The sequence below is a fragment of the Macadamia integrifolia genome, chromosome 13, assembly GCF_013358625.1.
Source record: "Macadamia integrifolia cultivar HAES 741 chromosome 13, SCU_Mint_v3, whole genome shotgun sequence".
Lineage (NCBI taxonomy): Eukaryota > Viridiplantae > Streptophyta > Magnoliopsida > Proteales > Proteaceae > Macadamia > Macadamia integrifolia.
The window spans coordinates 24,165,649-24,185,460 of record NC_056569.1 but is presented as its reverse complement, the minus strand read 5'-3'; the positions used below and the strand labels follow the sequence as shown (position 1 = coordinate 24,185,460).

General features: G+C 40.2%; 1 protein-coding gene across 5 annotated transcripts in view; it reads left to right on the top strand.

Moving 5' to 3' along the window:
• Positions 1-7,726: 7,726 nt before the first annotated feature.
• The window catches only part of LOC122059593 (protein DOUBLE-STRAND BREAK FORMATION), a 131,802-nt gene continuing 119,716 nt past the window's right edge, over positions 7,727-19,812 (top strand). For 2 of the 5 annotated variants that reach the window (XM_042622470.1, XM_042622471.1), the window contains exons 1-4: positions 7,727-7,880; positions 7,970-8,177; positions 10,571-10,714; positions 19,542-19,648. In XM_042622470.1, the coding sequence (XP_042478404.1) occupies positions 7,813-7,880; positions 7,970-8,177; positions 10,571-10,714; positions 19,542-19,646 (525 nt within the window). In that variant the 5' untranslated portion in view covers positions 7,727-7,812 and the 3' untranslated portion in view covers positions 19,647-19,648. Of the gene's footprint in view, positions 7,881-7,969; positions 8,178-10,570; positions 10,715-10,787; positions 12,663-19,538; positions 19,649-19,812 lie in introns of those variants that run through there. The other 3 variants (XM_042622473.1, XM_042622472.1, XM_042622474.1) reach the window with 3 other exon arrangements.

Below are 19,812 nucleotides of genomic sequence, written 5' to 3'. Positions count from 1 at the left end.
TAAAGTTATTTAAAAATATCCTATTTTAAAACAAAGTGTTATGTTGCTTACTTACGTAAACATAAAAAAATTGTGTTGAAAAACTTCTTCTTTAAAGGTTGTTTTTTAATAGAAAAAATAATAAGAAAATTTATTTTGAACTTTACTCTTGACTCAAGTCGTTTTGGACTGGGTTAGTCGGAATCAACCAATAACGATCCGATCACGATTTGGATTATGGCTCGGATATGATAAAAAAAAAAAAAATCTCCAGCTTCACCCATTAATTGTATTGATTCAACAATATGATATTGGCCATCAATTGCGCTCGCACATGGTCGATATCGATAATGAGCTTAATAATGGGCATGTAATAAGGAAGGTTGCTAAATGATAGAATTTTGATGCATTGCTATATATGATTGGTTAATTTATTTGTGATATGTTGCTTTAATTGTTTTAAGCATTTATGTACATTAGCTATAAATCAAACCCTCCTATGGTGGTTATTACTTTTAACTCGCTTTGCTTATTACGATGCATAGTCGATCTCCATCCACTGACCTATGGTTATTTATTTTTGTTATGGATTGGAGATCATAGTTGCTATTTTATTTAAGTGGGCATGTTCCTATTTATGTGCGTTAGAGATAGTCTTCGTGCATGATGTAAAGTGTGGGGCTCCCTACTTAGTAGATTGATGTAGTAGGACTTTCAAATGTTGCAATTATTATTTAAAGTAATATAATTAAATTTTTGGAGAAGCTTTATAAAGGGAAAGTCACTACATGTCATATGCTATACTACTTTGACATGCCATTTTAAGTACCAATTGGGTTCCTATGTACGACCATACACATTCATTTGTATGGCATAATGTTTTGGATTGGAGATACTAAATTCTCTTTATATTTGTTTGAAATCGATTAAAATTATATGTCCCTGACCCACACATGTGAGATTTGTTTATAAGTTAAGCATAATTTTTTGTCTCACCGTGTGTAGCACGGAACCATTAATTTTAATTAGGGTTTTAGAAATAAATTATTGATGTGTACCTAATGTTTACCTTGCACATTGTTGTGGATAGTGATATGGCCACTAATTATGTTGTTGCGGACCTCATCAAGAAAATTGACTAGACCCAACTATGACATGTGGCATTAAAAGATGTAGCATTTGCTCAATGAGCAAAATTACCTTAAGTATTTAACCACTGTTGTGGACAAACCAAGGAAGGATACTACTGCTCAAAATTGTCATGATATGGAAGCCTATAATCAGTGGGTGAAAAATGATCATAGTGTGTGCTTCATTATGTTAAGCGTTATGGACGATGATCTGATTGATGATTATGAGAAATACATCACGGCTAAGTCCATGTGGGACTAGCTGAAAGTTAACTTTCAAAGTACATCTGCTACAAGGTTAAGGGGTATGATCTTGAAGTTTGAGATATATAAGATGGACCCTAAGAACATTATGTCAGAACACCTTAGGGTGGTCAAGGACAAAATTCGTAAACTAAAAGATGCTGGGACCACCCTTATTGATGAGCAGTAGGTTCAAGCTGTCACTAGGACACTAACTGTCACACACAATGATGGCATTAAAAATTTTGTTGACATTGGACAATATGTGGAACTTGAGGCAGAGTGCTAAGAGGTGAATCATTTTACTGCCTTAGTTGCCCAGGAAGGCAAGTGTAAGTCTAAGCATAAAATACAAGACAACACAGGAAATCAAGGTTGGACTAAAAACTAGATGCCAAAATGTGGGCAAGCCTGCCAAGCATGAAAGAGACAAGCATGGTAGAAAGAATGATTTATCCAAGGTTAAATGCTACAATTGCTAAAAAATGGGGCACTTCACTCATGATTGCACTGATCCGAAGAAGGTACCATTTCTATTCACTCTTTCTGTACATTTGTTTGTACCAATGTTTTGGTTTTCCATACACAGTCTAATAGGATTGTGGATATAAAAAAACACATAGCATGAGATTGAGGTGGTTTAGTTGATGATTACAAAGTTCCAGTTGGATCCTAAAATGTGTCCATGGGGAATGACACTAGTGGCAAAGTTTGAGGAGTTGGTACTTATCCGCTCATCAAGATGCAACTGGGCGCACCTTGCTCATTCACAACTTACTTTATGCTCTAGACATTCGACATAACTTACTTCCAATTTCTACATCATTACCTTTAGGATATTCTTTCAATATTGACAGTGGCACTTTAGAGTTTTATTTGAGTGGTACTATTGTTGGACATGGATCCTTAATTGATAGATTTTTTTTAATTAGATTTAATTGATTCTGCTTCATCTATTTCTTATGTAGTTAATACATGTGATAATTCATAATCTATTACATGTCATGCTACACTGGGACACAGAGAATAAGACAAGATGGCTAGGTTAGCTATAGAAGGTGTTTTAGACTCACTCGCTAAAGTTGTCCTCCCTATGTGCGAACTCTGTCTAGCAATTAAGGCTCATTAGAAGCCTTTTGGAAAGACAATCCGAGCTACCCAACCTTTAGAACTTGTCCACTCAGACATTTGTGGACTTATGAAGGTAAAGGCACGCCATGGCACCTCTTATTTTCTCACATTCGATTATGATTATTGGTGATACAGTTATCTGTATCTGAGCACACAACATACGAGGCATTAGATTGCTTCAAATGCTTTGTGGTAGAGGTTGAGAATAAGTTAAGTAAGATTTTAAAAACTCTGTGCATTGATCGGGGACACAAGTATCTTTCTGACCAGTTTAAATAAGTGTGTGAGGAGAAGGGGATTTACAAGTAGATGACCATTTCTTATATTCTTAGCAAAATGGCTTAGCAAAGAGGAGGAATAGAACACTCTTAGATATGGTTAAATCGATGATGGCACAAGCCAACCTCCAAATATCTTTCTAGGGAGGTTGCTCTTTTGATTGCAACCTACATCCTTAATCGGGTGCCTTCACAGTCAGTCTCTTTGACCCCCTATGAGTTATGGAACACAAAACCTAACTTGGGGTATATGCGACCATGGGGATTAACAGGTTATGTTCATAGCACCCCCCATAAAGTTTGGGAAGCTTAACCCTAGATCTAAGAAACACATAATTATAAGATATTTCGATAGCTCGAAGGGTTATGTTATGTACGATGAACACAATGATAGAGGAATGACTGAGATAGAGTCACTGGATGTTGATTTTATTGAGACCAACTTTCCAAGCAATAGTGATGAGGAAAGCATCTCACCTACTATTGGCGAGGGTGGGGAATTAACTCATTTTGTAATCGCCAGAGAAAGTGAGACCGATCTTCAGCCTAATGGGAGTGTCCCACTAGATGATTATCAGGTTTCCTTTACGCATAGGAGCACTCATGGACATATTCCCTGTCTTTATTTTAAGACTGAGGGAGAAGCTTTCATTTGTGTTCCAAAGAATGAGGATAAACTCGCTTCTTTGTGAGAGATGCTCTCTCCTTACCTTAGTGGTAAGATGCTGTGGAGGATGAACTGAGTTTTAAGAGTAAGAACCTGATAAGGGAGTTAGTTGACCTACCTCCTAGGTGTAAGACTATTATAAATAAATGGGTTTTAAAGTTTAAACTTAAGGCAGATGGTTCAATTGACAAGTATAAGGCACACCTTGTGGCGAAGAGCTATACCCAAAAGGAGGGTGTAGACTATGATGAGACTTTCTCCCCTGTGGTGAGAATTGCCTCAATTCGCCTCATTCTAATTATTGTCGTAAAATTGAATTTTGAATTCTTTCAGATGGATGTTAAAATTGCATTTCTCAATGAAGAACTAGACGAGGAGATCTTTATGGATTAACCAGTGGATTTTGAGGTCAAATGACGAGCACAAAGTCTGTCGTCTCAAACGCTCTATATTTGGCCTTAAACAATCGTTTTACCATTACTTCTATTGGTTTTGAAACTATTGAAGAGGACCAATGTGTGTATGGGAAATGGTCCAAAGAAGTTTCCTTGTTCTACCCTTATATGTTGTCGACATTCTGTTGTTTAGGAATGACATCGAGATGATTATCGCCACTAAAAAAATAGTTATCCTCTACTTTTGAGATGAAGGACATATGTGAAACCAATTTTGTGTTAAGCATTAAGATCATAAGAAATCGCTCTAAGAATATTCTTTGTTTGTCTCAAGAGATTTACATAAAGAAGATCTTTGAACGATTCTGTATGGACAAATCTTAACCCATTAACAATCCTATGGACAAGGCATGTGCTTTGAGCCTTGATCAGTGCTCTAAGGCTGATGAGGAGAAGAATCAAATGTCCGAAGTTTCCTATGCAGCAATGATAGGTAGTTCGATTATGTAATTATGTGCACACGTCTAGATATATGCTTCGCAATTGGCATAGTTAGTCATTACCAGAGTAACCTAGGACCAGGTCATTGGCAAGCAGTGAAAAGAATCTTTCGATACCTTTCATGAGAAAACTAATCTCATCCTCACCTACAGTAGTTCAGATTTGAGATTTAGAGCCTACAATGATGTTGATTGGGCTAGTGATAGAAAAGAGCATAAATCTACTTTGGGATATGCATTTGTCTGAGGAGGCAGGGCTGTATCTTAGAACAACAAAAAGCAGACTTGCATCACCCTATCCATGATGGAGTCTAAGTACATCGCTTGATGGCCATTCAAGAGGCCATTTGGCTAATTAAGGAGGTTCCTACAGTGCCTTGGCGTTACCACTCATTCAAGAGATGCGGTGCTTTCCATGGAAAAGCTAAGCACATAGATATCATATATCACTACATTCGAGACATGGTTGCACAAGGGGAAGTTATCTTGAAGCATATCTCCATGAGTAGCATGGTGGCCGATCCATTGACCAAGCCTATTGCTTAAGACATTTTTCTTACTCATGTAAGGAATCTGGGACTTCAACGTGGATGGTTTGGATTTTGAGCTTTGACATTTCTTCTCCTTGATTTGTATATAAGACATATACTTCTTTTGGATGATTTGCATGTGTATACACTTTTTTTGTAAATATGTCACTAGGCTTGAATCGATCCAATCACACGAGTGATTGACCTTGACGCTTGAAAATAGCAAGCAACATGAGCGAAATTCACCTTGGCGCTTAGAAATAGCGAACAAGATGAACATATACCTTTTAAGCTAAGTGGTGCATTCGTTAGAGCTAAGATGAGATCAATCTATGGTTGAAGACAGAGATCCCACATCTTAGAGTAGCCTACTTCTAGCTGAATGTGAGAATTCAAGCAGGTAGCATGAGGGAGACTGGGCTGATTGACTCAGGTTAGGCATCTGATAGTGCCCACCTTAGTGAGAGTTTTACCATAGCATACATTTCATAGTATATATGCTTTGTCACGACCGTTTGTGAGAGTGATTGAATATATCCCGTTTTTCGTCACTGTGTGAGCCACTTGGATCAAATTAAGTTAATTCTACAGATACCCTCTACCTAAGAACATGTCATAAAGAAGATACCCAATGACGCTACTTTGACATGCTCTTAGGATCATGGATGATGCAGTCCAGTGGGACATGAATGGAAAAACAATTGGGAATAGTCGAATTAACATATGGGCTTAGAGAAAACTATTTGGAATTACACCCTTGTTTTGTGGGTCATTGCTCGGGCGACTTATCGTATTTGTGTTTCCATGTATTCATAAGTACATTGTATGCCTTGAGGTTAGCAATGCTCATCATGAGGGATCGAGAGTGCTAGATTTAGTGCAGTTGGATTGTTTAGTGTACCTCAGATTATTTGTGATTGATACGCTATGTTCGTTAGATGATAGCTTGATATAGCACTCCTACCTTCGTACTATATTGTTAGGTGGCATGTTCCATTTCCTGTATGATGAGACACCTGTGGTAGAGATACTACAATCGACAATTGAGTATGTCCGCCCTACATGGGCGAGTGAGAGATGTTAATCAAACTGGGTCTTGACCTCATTCATTTGTGGGTTGCCTACTTGGGGTAATCATAGACCCAATAGGATTCAGAATCCTAGCTAGCCAAATCTCTATAAATAAGAGGTTTGGCCACAACAAACTAAGTTTTTGGCCTAATCTCAAAAGTTATCTCTCTCTCTCTCTCTCTCTCTCTCTCTCTCTCTCTCCCTATTCTCTTTTGTCTCTTCCAATTGATTGTGTATGTCAAAGGATCTCCATTGCAATCCTTGGGTTTGGAGGGTGGAACATTGCCTAGCGAGATTGCCACAATCCTTCATTCGTTGCTGTTCGTGAGAATTGATGCGTAATGAAACCGATCCATTGCGCTGCGAGGAAAGCTCCATTAAGGTAATCCCCGATCCTCTATTTGCTTTACGTTTAACAATAGGTGGATCCAAAGATGGTCAACATTCTCTCTTATGGCAAACTGTTGCTTGCGAGAGTATTCTTTATGAGCTTCATCTGTTGGTAGCTTTGTTATGCACGTAATGACTTGGTTTTCGGTAGGAGAAGTTCCGCGGATGTTATTGATGCTGCTCAAAAGGAGCACACTGAATTTTTGTTGGTTGGTGTTGCTCCATAGTCAAGTACTTTTTTCAAATCCAGAGTTCAGAGATAACAAATAGTACATATATAAGATGGACTCTTCCCGGCCTATTGGAGGGTTCAAAATAAATATAGATACATCGTTGCACCCAAAGAGAAACCTTAGTGGCTTGGGCTTTGTTATATGAGACCATCACGGTCTTTCCTATGTCGCAGTTTCAAATTCCAACCAATTTAATGATATACAAGCCTTGGCTATTAGAGAAGATCTACCAGAGAGTGGAGGTTATATCGGAAGGGGCTTATAATTTAATGGTGCAAAGTGACAACTTTGAGATATTCTGTGTTTACAAGATTGCACAAGGAGTCCAGCGTTGTTGATCAAGATGATTCTTGTTGATATCCAACATTTGACATCTTTTTTTTTTTTGGGTAGAAACATTTGACATCTTATTTAGATCTTTGTATTTCACTTTGTTTCAAGGGATATTAACTACACTACAAACTCCCTTGCAAGGAGGGCCCTATCTCTTACGGATAGGATAGTTTGGTTCAATTCTGATCCCTAGTTATTTGCTGATGTTTTTTCAGATAGAGGGAATGTAATATGTGATCATCAATAGATGCTCTTTCTACTAAACGGAAAAAAAAAAAAAAATCACACACACACACACATTTTACTTAAAAGGAAAAAAATACTAACACTATGAAGGAAATCATTCTATGTAATTAAGGAAAGCTTTTTTGTTAACATGTACTTTTTTTTTTTGTGGGAAACAAAAAGCCTAGAAGACAGTGTGTCCTCTACACCCAAACATAGGTAGGGACGAAATAATCACCCTGCCCTCATGAAAAAATAGAAACCCCACCACATTTGATGATTCCACATTTACTCCCATTGGTCTCATGCTGGTGCAAGTCCATGTTGCCTTTTAGGAACCCTCTTTTTTTTTTTTTCGGTTCAAATGGAAACATACAATTAGTACCATTTGATATTCAAAATTTTATCCTTTATTTTCTAAAGTCGACCCTTAGGATGTTTGTAACACTAGCTTAGACTAGTGGTAATCAGATTGTATACATATGTAAGTGGATGAATATGTTAAGGAGAAGGTGGCCATTGGCTCTATTGGCAACTGGTTGTAAATTAAAAAAGGAAAAAAAAAAAAAAAAAACTCCACGTGTCAGGCGGGCTTGGTAATTTTGTAGAAGAGAAAACGTACTTCATTATGTGGCCTTGCCTAATTAGCCGAAATTTATGTCAAACCTTGTAGTCGTAAATCTCAACTGTCACCATTTCCCTCTCAAATGTGTCAGGTGTCTGGAACGGTCGCGGAAAGAACATCGCTCTTCCGTTCCCAAGTTGAAAACAGAAGGTCTCCTTTCTTCCCCCAAATCTCCTTTCATTTCCTCTCAAATTCTTCTTTTATTTTTTAATTTCAAATTTCTCTGGACTCATTCGCAGATTAAACGAGGGAACTCTCCAAATTCTGGAATCTGTTTTGACATCGAAAGACGTAAAGTCCTTGCTCGAAATCCGATCCTGCTTGTCTGAGTTTGTGAGATCTGAACTCGCTTATATTCTTCAAGAGATCGCCGAGAAAACCGTCGAGCAGAAGCTTTCCGTCCTTGAATTCTTCGTTCGGACCTTTGCCCTTGTAGGCCATGTGGAGGCAAGTGTTCTTTGCGAACTTATCTTGTTATCCCTTTTTCCCCTCTTATTTCCCCATTTTATTGATCATAAATCGTATTTTTAGTTAATTTCTATTAGCTAACTGTATATTTGAGTCAACCAGATTCGTTTATAAAATTCATTACTGTCAAACTATTTCATTTGTTTATTTACATTTATTTATTAAATCATTTGTGGCAAAAATCATATTTTTGAATTGGTACTGTCAGAATCAACTAGCTTATATCAACTTAATCGGGTACATGGATTTTTAATGCTTATAACCAGGGCCAGAGCCAGGAATACCCTTTCCCCATTGTATAATTAGTTGTGCAAATCTTATTCAAAAATTGATATGCGGATTGTGCCATATATGCATAACGCTTATGGATTGGAACTTAGTATAAGAATCAAGGTTGATGAGGACAATGTGTCCACACATTTTGAGCAACAATAAAGTTACCATGTGGCAAATATATCCCTGCAAGGGAATCCACTTAGATATCCCTCTTTAGGTGCTCATTTAAGAAACCATACATGTATTAGTTTTTGAGAGCCACCAAATAGTTTTTTTAAGCTCTTTAAGGTGGGACCCATCATAAAATCTACAAATTGAGCTGAGGACAACCAAAATGGGCAGCTTAGATTGAGTGGATTGACAGCAGCCCAGTGCGACCTGCCAAAATTTAAATGCCATTTAAGCCACCAATTTCAGATGTTAGGGTTGTAAAGGAAGTCTGATGGCGTGCCTGTCAGATTCCCAAAGGACTTGAACTGAGCAAGACTTGAGGTCTAAACATGCGAGCCAGCCGAGAGATGGCAGGCCACTACGATCTAGCTCTAACATTCACCCTTGTCTTTAAACATATTAAACAAATGATTTTCACTTTTAAATGAGGGCCTACTTCCAGTGCAATTAATAAGTAATGGCGTGGGGATGAGCATCTAGCTTAGTGGTAGGCTGTTAGATAGTTGGGTCTAGCGTAAGTCTAGAGAAGGTCGCTAGTTCAACACACCTACATCCCCCTCTCTCTTAAAAAAGAAGTAGTAGTGTAGTAGGTGTGGTAATAAGTGTGGCCTAGGGGGCCCTCTTGTCTGGCCGCACTAGCACAAAAAAATTAAAAACATGTAATGGGGTAAAATCAAATTTCAACATGCTAGAGGGAGCCATGCCTTTTACTCATATGAAGGGTGTCCACCCTTTGGCTAAATTTCTATGATACTCTCTAATGCTCTGTTTGGAAGACAAGTAAAGAAAAGAAGAGAGAAACATAATAAAATAAAGTAATTATGACAATAATGATTAGTTCATTCGTATTTCTCTCTCTTCATTTTCTAATTTTTTATTTTCTTTCCTTCCAAACTTAGGATATAGTTTTGGAGGTTCCATGGCCTCCTTGCTCTGCCCCTGCTTATAACTTTAGGCTCTTGACTGCTTTTAATAATGAATGTGCTGACCAATGTTGATCATTTTCTCTTATATGATTCTCTTTCTTCTTGTTTGGTGTTATTAGCTTGTTCTTCTTCAATACGAAAAAATATAAAACTTATTCCCGAGAGAGAATACTTGAATGAGTAACAGAGAGCAAAAGGTGAGTGGCTGAAGTCTATAGCATCTGAACTTCGTAGTGCAAAAGTATGAATGGATCTGAGGAAGTCTAGAACCAAGGTTCTTGAGAAAACATCTAACCACAAAGTACAACTCAACTCAGCCTTATCCTAACTAAATGGGGTCGACTACGTGGATCCTCTTTCTCCAATCAGCTCTATTCAAAGCCATACTTGTAACAGGGCCTAAGTTATGCATTTCTTTCGTCATCACTTCTCCTAGAGCCAATTTAGGTCTACCCCCTAGCACTTATGTTTGATGCATTTGTACAACTTTCAGCTTATGCGTGATGGTTGGTTTACTTTTTCTGTTTCTGATGCATAGGGATACTCCCCTTAATTATGTATTTTTTACGTTTATTTGAAAGGAATTCCAGGTTGCTGGCTTTAGTTGCACACACCTTGTGACTATTGTTTATGAAAGTGATTCCTCACGTACTTAACACATTAAATTTCTCTAAATTCATCTTAGTACTAAGTATATTTCTTGGTTCATAATAGTAGTTACTTTGTTCCTACTATTGGTATATGAGTATATTAAGTATAAAAGGCAGATCTTTGATAATGGAGGTGGATGAAAGGGCTCATCACTGAGAGTGGTGGTGGATGCAACGCTATGTTCATTTATGTTAATCTCACTTTATGCATTTAATTTCTATTGGAAATTCAAAATTTCTGGCATTTTATATTCCATGAACTTAGAGCAAAAAATATTTTACCAAGAAAAGGTTTGTAAAGAGATGTATCCATTTTGATATGTTGTTATTTGTACATTCCCTGTTCCAGAGTTGCTTGATGTTAAGATATGAGGCATTAATTCTTCGGCAACATAAATCCACAACTCACCTCTGGCTTCATGTTTCATATGAGGAGTGGCTGGCATTCGCTGAGCGTTCACTCAATAATGGATTTTACTCTATTGCAGTTAAGGTATCTTATGGTGCACAATATACTGTTATCAATTGAATTATACATTTCATAGTCTCAATGTTATCATATCCAGGTGATGTAAGGTTGGTCCACCAACGTGAACAACCTTAATTGTTTATAACTCCAACTCAAAGATCAGATCTGATTTACATATCGGAGGATCAAAGGAACTCACAAAAATCTGGCTGAGATAGGAGGAAGCCTCCGGCTGGCTGTAGAAAACTCTGATGGAGCTCAAATTCTGACTGGATGCTCCTCTTGTGGACTGATCAAACCCCCAAAGGGCTTGACTATCTGATCTCAGGTTTGGGAGGATCTGAGAATAGCTCCCAAAATAGAAACTTTGGTAGATCTTCAAGAACAGGTGATGGAGGTCTCTGTTGGGCACCAAATTTGGATCGAAGGTGGTCCTTGATAGCTTCAACAAAACCCCAAAAGGGTTTTAGGAATCTGGGCAGTAGGTTGAGAGCACCAAGGGAAATTGATCAGGGCTGGAAAACCTTGACAAAGGTGAATGGATTTTGGTTCTCCTTGGCCGTTCTGTAATCTGAACTGTAGGATGATGTTTGGATCTTCAAATAGGTCTTCGACACTCCTAGATTACTCTCACACAAGTTTGTTGGGCAACTGGAGTATTCTAGGGTTGTGTTGTCATTGTTGGCAATGTATTTGATAATACTGGAGTTGTCGTAGTGGCTACTGGTGAGTTGGAAGAGCTAGAATGGTCAAACGGTAAACTAAGCAGTATCAAGGGGCAATATGGTCATTTGGCAGGGTTACAGAGGCACACGAACATGTGGAATGCATTTTGACAGTGTATTAGGTGCTTACATAGTGTTTCGCAAAGGCTCGAAGTAGCAGGTGAAGGACTTGTACATCAAAAGTTGCGGTTTCATAGGATCATGCAGTGGAATCAACTTAAAAGATATATTTTTTTGGAAGCCTTAATAGATGGACTAGGATGTGATTTCTACATGAAAAATGAAGCTTGTCAAGTCATGGTTCCAACGCAAGTTGAATCGTGTCATTTCGAGCTCGGACAGAGAAGTTACAACGATTCTCGTACGATTGCATAGAAAAGAATCAAATTGAGAGAGGTTAAAAAAGTTGGTGGAATTTTGGATGCTCTCTGCCCATTTTTTCTTGCAGAAACAATTGCATTCACGTTCTTAAGGTTACAGAGGTCATTTTGCAATTTGTTTGGGTCGATTTGGGGATAAAACGAAGAAGTTATGCCTTAGATACTCTTTTGGGAAATTTGAGAGGTCAGGTGTACTTAATTTTCTACACTAGCATACACGGAGTATTAAATGATTGGCTGAGATGCAACCACGTCATCATATTCCAAAGTGCAGGCTTAAATGGGCGTGCAAGAAGGCATATAATCTCGGATGCAGTGGATTCCATTGCATGCATTGTTAGTGGCTTAGTGTATTAAGCTCCCGTCCAGTAGCGTTACACACAATCGAGCCGCTACTGTGTGTGACTGTGCATCATTTGTCATATAAAAGATTCCAATCTATATGTTCATGTAGCTCACATAGATATATGACGGATCTACAACGAGTCAACGGTTTGAATCTCACCCGCCCATTTTGAAGGGCAATCGGACGGCTCAGAAGCTAGCCAACTAGGTTCGTGAAGCTCCAAAAGGGCACGTCACTGTCTACGACAGATTTGTTTGTCACGAAAAAGGCCCAAAATTGCCAGAATGTCCATATCTCCCTCGTTTTAAAATCCGAATTGACTTCCGCAAAGTGCTTTGTGCGCTAAAGAATGAGAGGAAGGTCCATGTGCAAAGTAAATTTGAGCAATGTTTCCAAAAGGGGCTATGCACGAAAAAAATCTATGAATGATCAATCTGTAGAGCTGTGTTGAACATTAAGTGTGTGCACACTGTGTCAGAGGTTTTAAATAGCAAGTTGATCACGGTATTACTCAAGGAGAGGTAATTGGCAATTCTAAATCCTTATTTTTTATTCTAGGTTGTCATTCATGTTGAGAAACTTAGAGTTGATGTAATGGTGGGATTTAAATTTTTATTGATTTGAAATTGTAAAACCTAGTAAGTTGGGGCTTGTCTAGGGTTTGGGTTGTTGACCTTGTTTAAGTTGCATCTCTGATTGAAGCAAGGATTGTTGTTCCTAGACCGTTGTAGTAGTTGAAAAAGTTGAGTATTGGGTGTAATACGAAACCCTAATTAGGGTATTATTCCATGGAATGGTAGGTTGGCTTAACCACGTATATCTGGTGTACTGTGCATGCTTTACTTTTCATTATATATTGGAGTGCGTGACTTACAGAGTGGTTGTGCATTGTCTGGTAGACCTGGCCACATAGTGGTTGCGAAGTAGACATGCATCCGTATTGTGTATGATTGGTAAAATTGGTCAGCGTCATGCAATCAGAGTTTGATCAAAGACAACCACGTTAGGGTGTATTGCGAAAAGTTTTGGAGACACTGCTTCACCCCCCTCTCATTGTCAACCTTGGAACATCAAAGTTGAAACAAAGTAGGAAACAAAGAAAATAAAGAGAATTCAATGGAGGGGTTGAGAAGGGGGAAGGAGAGTTGGGGAATGGGCATCTCACCCCTCAAGGGATTTAGGTATCTCACCCCTCATGGGTTTTAGGCACCTCACCTCTCAGATAAAAGCTTCTCAGCCATGAGTAATACTCAATTTCATTATTCAAAGGTCTATCTTTCTTACAATCGATGGAGCCCTCTTATATAAGCTTACAAACTGTCTTCTAAATTAGGAAACTAAAGCTGGAATTAAACCTTCTAATTTGATTTCTAACTTGCTAACAAGAAAGAGTAATTTAGAAGCTAACAACTAATAACAACAAAAAGGACACTAATCTAAGACATCAAATAGGAAACTAACTAGACAATTAAAATAGGAAACTAATCCTAAGCTAACTTATGCAATTTGATGAACAGCTTGAGGGCTTCTAGAAGGATGCTGAGATCTTCAATCTTGCTTAGATGGCTAAGCTTCTAGATGTTCCTGTTGAAGACAATCTGGAGGAGATCCTTGTGATCGAAGGAGGGAACAAGGTCCTTACATCTGGCTCAATGGGTGAAATCTGGACTCCTTGAAGCTTCCACTTTCCAAAATAATGTGGGACAGCTGGCTGGGTTGATGGAGGCTTGTGACGGCTGAATACTTCCCCAAAGATAGCATGCTGACTAGGCTTGAAATCTGGACAGCATCTCCAAGTTATGTGCTGCTTGATTGGGAGAAAAAACAGGGTGCTAAAGGACTGGTTTGATTGGCCAAAAGTGGGCCGTTATTGGACCAGCTTTGCACCCTCTTTTTAGTGGCTCGATCTACATCACCAGGTGCTTTAGTTTAGAGGTGTTTATGCTCAAGGAAACAGCTCAAGTTCAATAAGAACAATAACTAATAACATTTAGCCAACACAAGCATAAGTGTGTGTTACGTACCTAAAACTTCCCAATTATTATTATTATAATTATTACTATTATAGGTGGAATTGTTAGTTATTACGGTAAGTTAGTAATTAAGGGAGAAGTTATGGAAGGGGTTATAGGGTGGAGTAGTGGAGAGAGGTTATAAGGAAAATGTGGGGAGGGTGGATTGTAAGGTGTAACCGGTTATCCTATCCTACATAATAGGAATTATTATGTAATAGAAGGGAGACAAGAAAATCAAAACTCCTTTTTTCTCTCTAGAGGAATATTTTCTCTCTTTGAGGACGAGGTTAGGCGACCTCCTAATACGCCCAACTCCCCATTTTTCCTTCATCTTTCTACCATGTTCGTATCAGTGTGCCATTTAAGTTCTATTCTAAAGGGTGTATGGTAAATATTTATGTAAACTTTTCAACTTTAGAATTTGGGATTTTACTGCTTTAAAGTATTTGGAGGGTCGTGAATCTTTTTTCTTTCATTAGCTGCAGTTTATCCAAAAAAATTGTTCTCTTTCTGAAGCAAAATGAGATAATATTTCTCCATCCTCATTGTTGGATGTATCTATTTAGTTATTTCCTTGTTGTCATGGTCTAGAAGGAACTTGTGTTTAGTGTCCAATACTCAGCTCAACTAAGCCTTATCGGTACTTAATCAGGCAGCTGCACGAGTCCATTTAACTCTTTTTAAAGTCATATTTGTTGTTATCCATAGTCAATATTTTTCAGTTCTACCTCCTGGCCTGCTGCTGTTATGCCTCCTGCATGTTCTTTGGTCGCTGTCTCCTCCACCACTGCTGCTGCCTGCGCCTGCCCATTATCTGTCGCACTCTGCCACTTCGGGTTCTCCTGCATCATCTGCTGCTGCGCTCAACTCATCTATTCTTCATCCTGATGATTCTCCATCTCGCCTGTTGTCTGCCCATGCCACTTCTCTTGTGCCCCGCCCTGCCGCTGCATCTTGCCTTGCTGCTGCTCCATCTCACCTGTCGCCTGGCCGTGCCACCTCGACTGCTACGTCCCCTCCTGTTGCTGAGAGCTCTGTCCCTTTAGATGCTGCCGATATTGATGCCCCCTTGCCTACTGCCGCCCCTTTGGATAGTGATAATACTACTGCCCTTATGGATGCTGTTACTACTGATGCCCCCGTGTCTGTTGCTGCTACCCACGTGCCTACTTTTTCTGGTTCTAGCATCATCCCCAGATCCACTAAGTCTTTTCTTCCTAAGAACATTGGCTCTGCCTGATCCAAAACCAAGTGATCCGCCACTGTCAAGCTTCCCCTGCCTTCTCCTCTCAAGGAGAACCACAGGAGGCAGAAAGATTCTCCCTCTACTGGCTCCCTTAAGCCTTCGGTGCCACATACCCCTCCTTTTAAATTATCCTCTGGACCATCTGGAACGTCCGAGGGCTTAACTCCTCGGCCAAGCAGGCTGCCATCCGATCCCACATCCGCTCCTTTAAAGCTGACCTCTTCTGCCTCCTTGACACTAGAATCTCTGAGCCCAAATGCTCCGCGCTTTATTGCCTCCATTACCCTCTCTTGTTCCTTCATCTCCAACCTCTCCCATCATCCTAATGGTTGCATCTGGGTTCTTTGGAACCCAACAAAGCCCAATGTCACCTATATCTCCTCTATATCCATCCACCTCTCTATTTCTGATATCTCGGGGTCCAAGTTTTGCTTTCTCTTCGTCATTTATGCCCTCAACCGCACCCTTGGTAGGAATGAGCTTTGGTCAGATCTTCGATCCTTCGCCCCCCTTACTGGTTCCCTCCCCTAGGCTATCGTTGGGGACTTCAATGTGGTCAGATCCAGCTTTGAAAAATGTGGAGACCTCTTGGACTCTTCTGCTACGGATTCCTTCAATGCCTGCATTGATGACATCAGTATGAATGACCTACGTTGGTCAGGTGTCAAGCTCACTTGGCATAATTGCAGCTCTAACTCTGCCTCGTGTTGCTTGTAAGCTTGACAGGGTCCTGGCCAATGAATCTTGTATGACTGCCTTCCCTTCCTCCAATGCTACTTACGACCTTCCTGGTATTTCCGATCGCTCCCCATCTCCCTCCATGTGTACCACCTCATCTCTTTCGGCCCGAAGCCTTTCAAATTCTTCGATATGTGACCCTCCATGATGACTGCCTTCCCATTGTCAGAGAGGCTTAAAACTTGTCTGTCAAGGCTTTCTCCTCCCCCCCCTTGTTGCCTTTGCTAGGAAGCTTAGAAATGTCAAAGTTCAAGAATTGGAACTCCTCTTCCTTTAGCGACATTTCCGGGGCAGATTTTCCTCGTGCAGGGATTAGCTCCATGCCATTTAGACTAATCTCCAATCTGACCTCCCTAATGTTGCTCTTATTAAGGAAGAGAAGCTGGTTGCCAAGGAGCTCTCCATTCTTCTTACCCAAGAGGATAGTTTCCTTCGCCAAAAATCTGGAATTAAGAGGCTTGAGCTTAGAGATTCCAATACAGCTTTCTTCTATAGATCTCTCAAAGCCCCAATGCCCACTCCATCCCTTTGCTCACGTTCAGTGATGGCTCCACCATTCTCAATCCCGAGGAGATTAAAACTGAAGTTGCTTCGTACTTGTCTGACCTCTTCTATCCCACTCCCCTCCCCTCGTTGACCCCTTCCCCCTCTGGACTCCTCAACAAATCCATCCCTTCCTTCCAATCCACCCCTTTAAGGAGGAAATTCTTTCAATCATCCTCTCCCAAAGCCAATAAGGCTTTTGGTTTTGATGGCTTCAGTATGGGCTTCTACTCCTCTTGTTGGGATATCATTAGACTTGACCTTGTTATTGCCATTAGAAGCTTCTTTTTCAACCCCTCCCAGATCAAAGGTGTTAATCACACCTTCCTCTATCTCATTCCCAAGCTTGATGGAGCTTCTGTCATGGCTGATTTCAGACCCATCTCCCTCTGCAATATCCTCTATAAGTGTATTGCCAAAATTCTTGCCAATCAAATCCAATTTGTTGTGGACTCTCTGGTCAGCCCCAATCAATCTGCTTCCATTACAGGTAGAAACATTGCTAAAAACATCCTCCTTTGCCATAAGATTGTTCGAGGATTTGATCATAAATCTCACTCTGTTGTCGCTCTCCTCAAGATTGGCATCCATAAGGTTTTTGACTCCATTAGATGGGATTTCATATCCAACTTCTTACTTCAGATGTCTTCCCCCCCCCCCACCACCTTTGTCCATTGGATTCATGCTTGTATCTCCACCCCTCAATTTGTTGTCCTTGTCAACGGTAGACCTGCGAGATTTTTCTCCTCCTCTGTTGGTATCACACAAAGTTGTGCCCTCTCCCCCTTTCTATTTGTCCTATCCCTTGAGGTCCTCTCTAAATCCATTCAATCCTTTACTGACCTCCATCTCATCTCCCCCATCCCCAAATGCAAGTCCATCGTCCTTACCCACCTTGCTGATGATGTTCTAATGATTTTCTCTAAGGCTGACACTCTCTTCATTTCCTCCATCATCTCCTCCCTCAATCTTTTTGGGACCCTTTCTGGCCTTCGCATCAACCTTCTCAAATCCAGCCTCTTCCTTGTTAGAGTCTCTGAATCTGTCAAAAAGAATCTCTTGGAGCTTAGAGGGTTTTCCCTTGGATCCTTGCTTGCCAAGTACTTGGGGCTGCCTCTCATCTTTGCTAGGCTTACTGCCCATCACTGCACTCCATGCTTGACTTTATGAAGAAAAGTCTTAAGCTCTTGAAAGGCAAACTCTTGTCTTATGTAGGTTGTCTTGTTCTTGTTAGATCAGTTCTTCAATTGATGTACCTTTACTGGTTGGCTATTTTCTCTCCCATCCTCTACAATCGAAGAGATTGAGTCCATCCTTTGCTTCTTCCTTTGGAAAGGAGGTGAGCCTTTTAAATTCCTCCACCCTTTTAGTTGGGCTGTGGTCCGTCTCCCCAAAGCTAAGGGTGGTTTAGGTCTTAGAAGGGTTAAGGACAACATCTCGGTGGGTCCTTAAGCTCATTTGGAAGATAGCATCCAAACATAATATTATCTGGGTCTCTTGGATTTACTCTCTTTTTAAAATGACTCCATTTGGATAGGCCCCTTCCTTCTAATGCTTCTTGAGTTGGAGGAAAATCCTTAGTCTCAGAGTTATAGCCCTTGACGCTATTCACTCCACCATCGAGAATAGTTCCTCCACTTTTCTCTGGCTGGACCACTGGCACCCTTCGGGTGTGCTCCTTTCTATTGCCCTCGTACTTATCAGGCCTCACCAGATCCGCCACTGTCGCCTCCATCATCTTGGATGGGTCCTAGTCCCCTCCCTTCACCTCCCACCCCTTCTCACTGATTTATGGTTTGCCCTCCCCCCTCTTCCTCCTGGCCATTAAGGTAGAGGAGATAAGATCTCCTGGACCCCTTCGTCTTTTGGGGTCTTCTCCTTTTCCTCACCTTTGGAACCACATCATATCTGTTGCCCCTCTTGTGCCTTGGTGCAACCTAATCTGGCTCAAAGGCTATATTTCTCACCACAGCTTCTCCGCTTGGCGTGCCATCTCCAACTGTCTCCCAACCTAGTCATTTCTTATCCATCACCACATCCGGGTTCCCACTTATGTTATCTTTTCTGGAATGGCACCAAAGACATCAACCATCTCTTTTTCTCTTATCCCTTTTCCTCTTCCATCGGGAAGAAGGTTCTCGGCCATTGTTGGCCTTCCACAAAAGATGTTCTTTCCTTCTGTAGAGAGTGGATTTGGTTTGAAATGACCTTTGTTGGTTCCACCAATTGTGACAGCGCGGGGAAGCTTGCTTTTTGTGCCACCATCAACCACCTTTGGATAGAACGTAATCTGCATGCATGGACATCCAACTCTCGCTTCTATGATAAGATTTGGACTGCCATCTACTTTAACGTTAGCTCCAAGCTTGCTTCTCTTAGGCATAGATCTGTTAGAAACTCCGAAAGGAACATGCTTATTATTGTTGCCTGGGGTCTCTCCATCAATCTTATCTTCCTGCTCCCCCTTTTTTTTGGAGTTAGTTTTGGGTTGGTTTGCTCCTTTTAGATTGCTTTTGCTTACCCTCCTCGGGTTGGGTCGTTTAGGCGTGTGATTGCTCCTCCCCCTCCCCCTCCCCCTCCCCCTCATTTGTATATTCTCTCTCCTGTTTAATGCATTTTATTATTCATCCAAAAAAAAAAAAAAATATTTCAGTTATTCTACCTTGGTCCTTTTTGGCTTGCGCCTTTCACTTTTGACTAATCAGCACCGTACCTTATTGCCAATGCATTCAATGGCCTTAGTTATATGTGCCAAAACCACCTGATGTAGTTGCATGATAGGGTTTTGCTTATTTAGGGATATTCTGTAATTGTTTTTATTTTATCTTATTTAATTTTATTTAATTTTTATGAAGTAGATAGTAGTAGGAGTGGTAGATATGCAAAAGCTAGAGCTCAACCCAAGTATGACTGTAGATAGAGCTATTCAGAGGACAAAGACTTGTGCAGCTGACCCCCTTTAGAGGTATGTTCGCGAGATATTGCTCTAATTTTTGTGTTGTACCTCTCTTTTTACTTCTTTTACTTCTTCATTTTTCTTTTATTACCTTTTACTGCCTTTTCTTCTCTTACTATTTATACTTCCATTGGATCCATGTAGCCGACCCCATTTATTGGGATCAAGGTTCA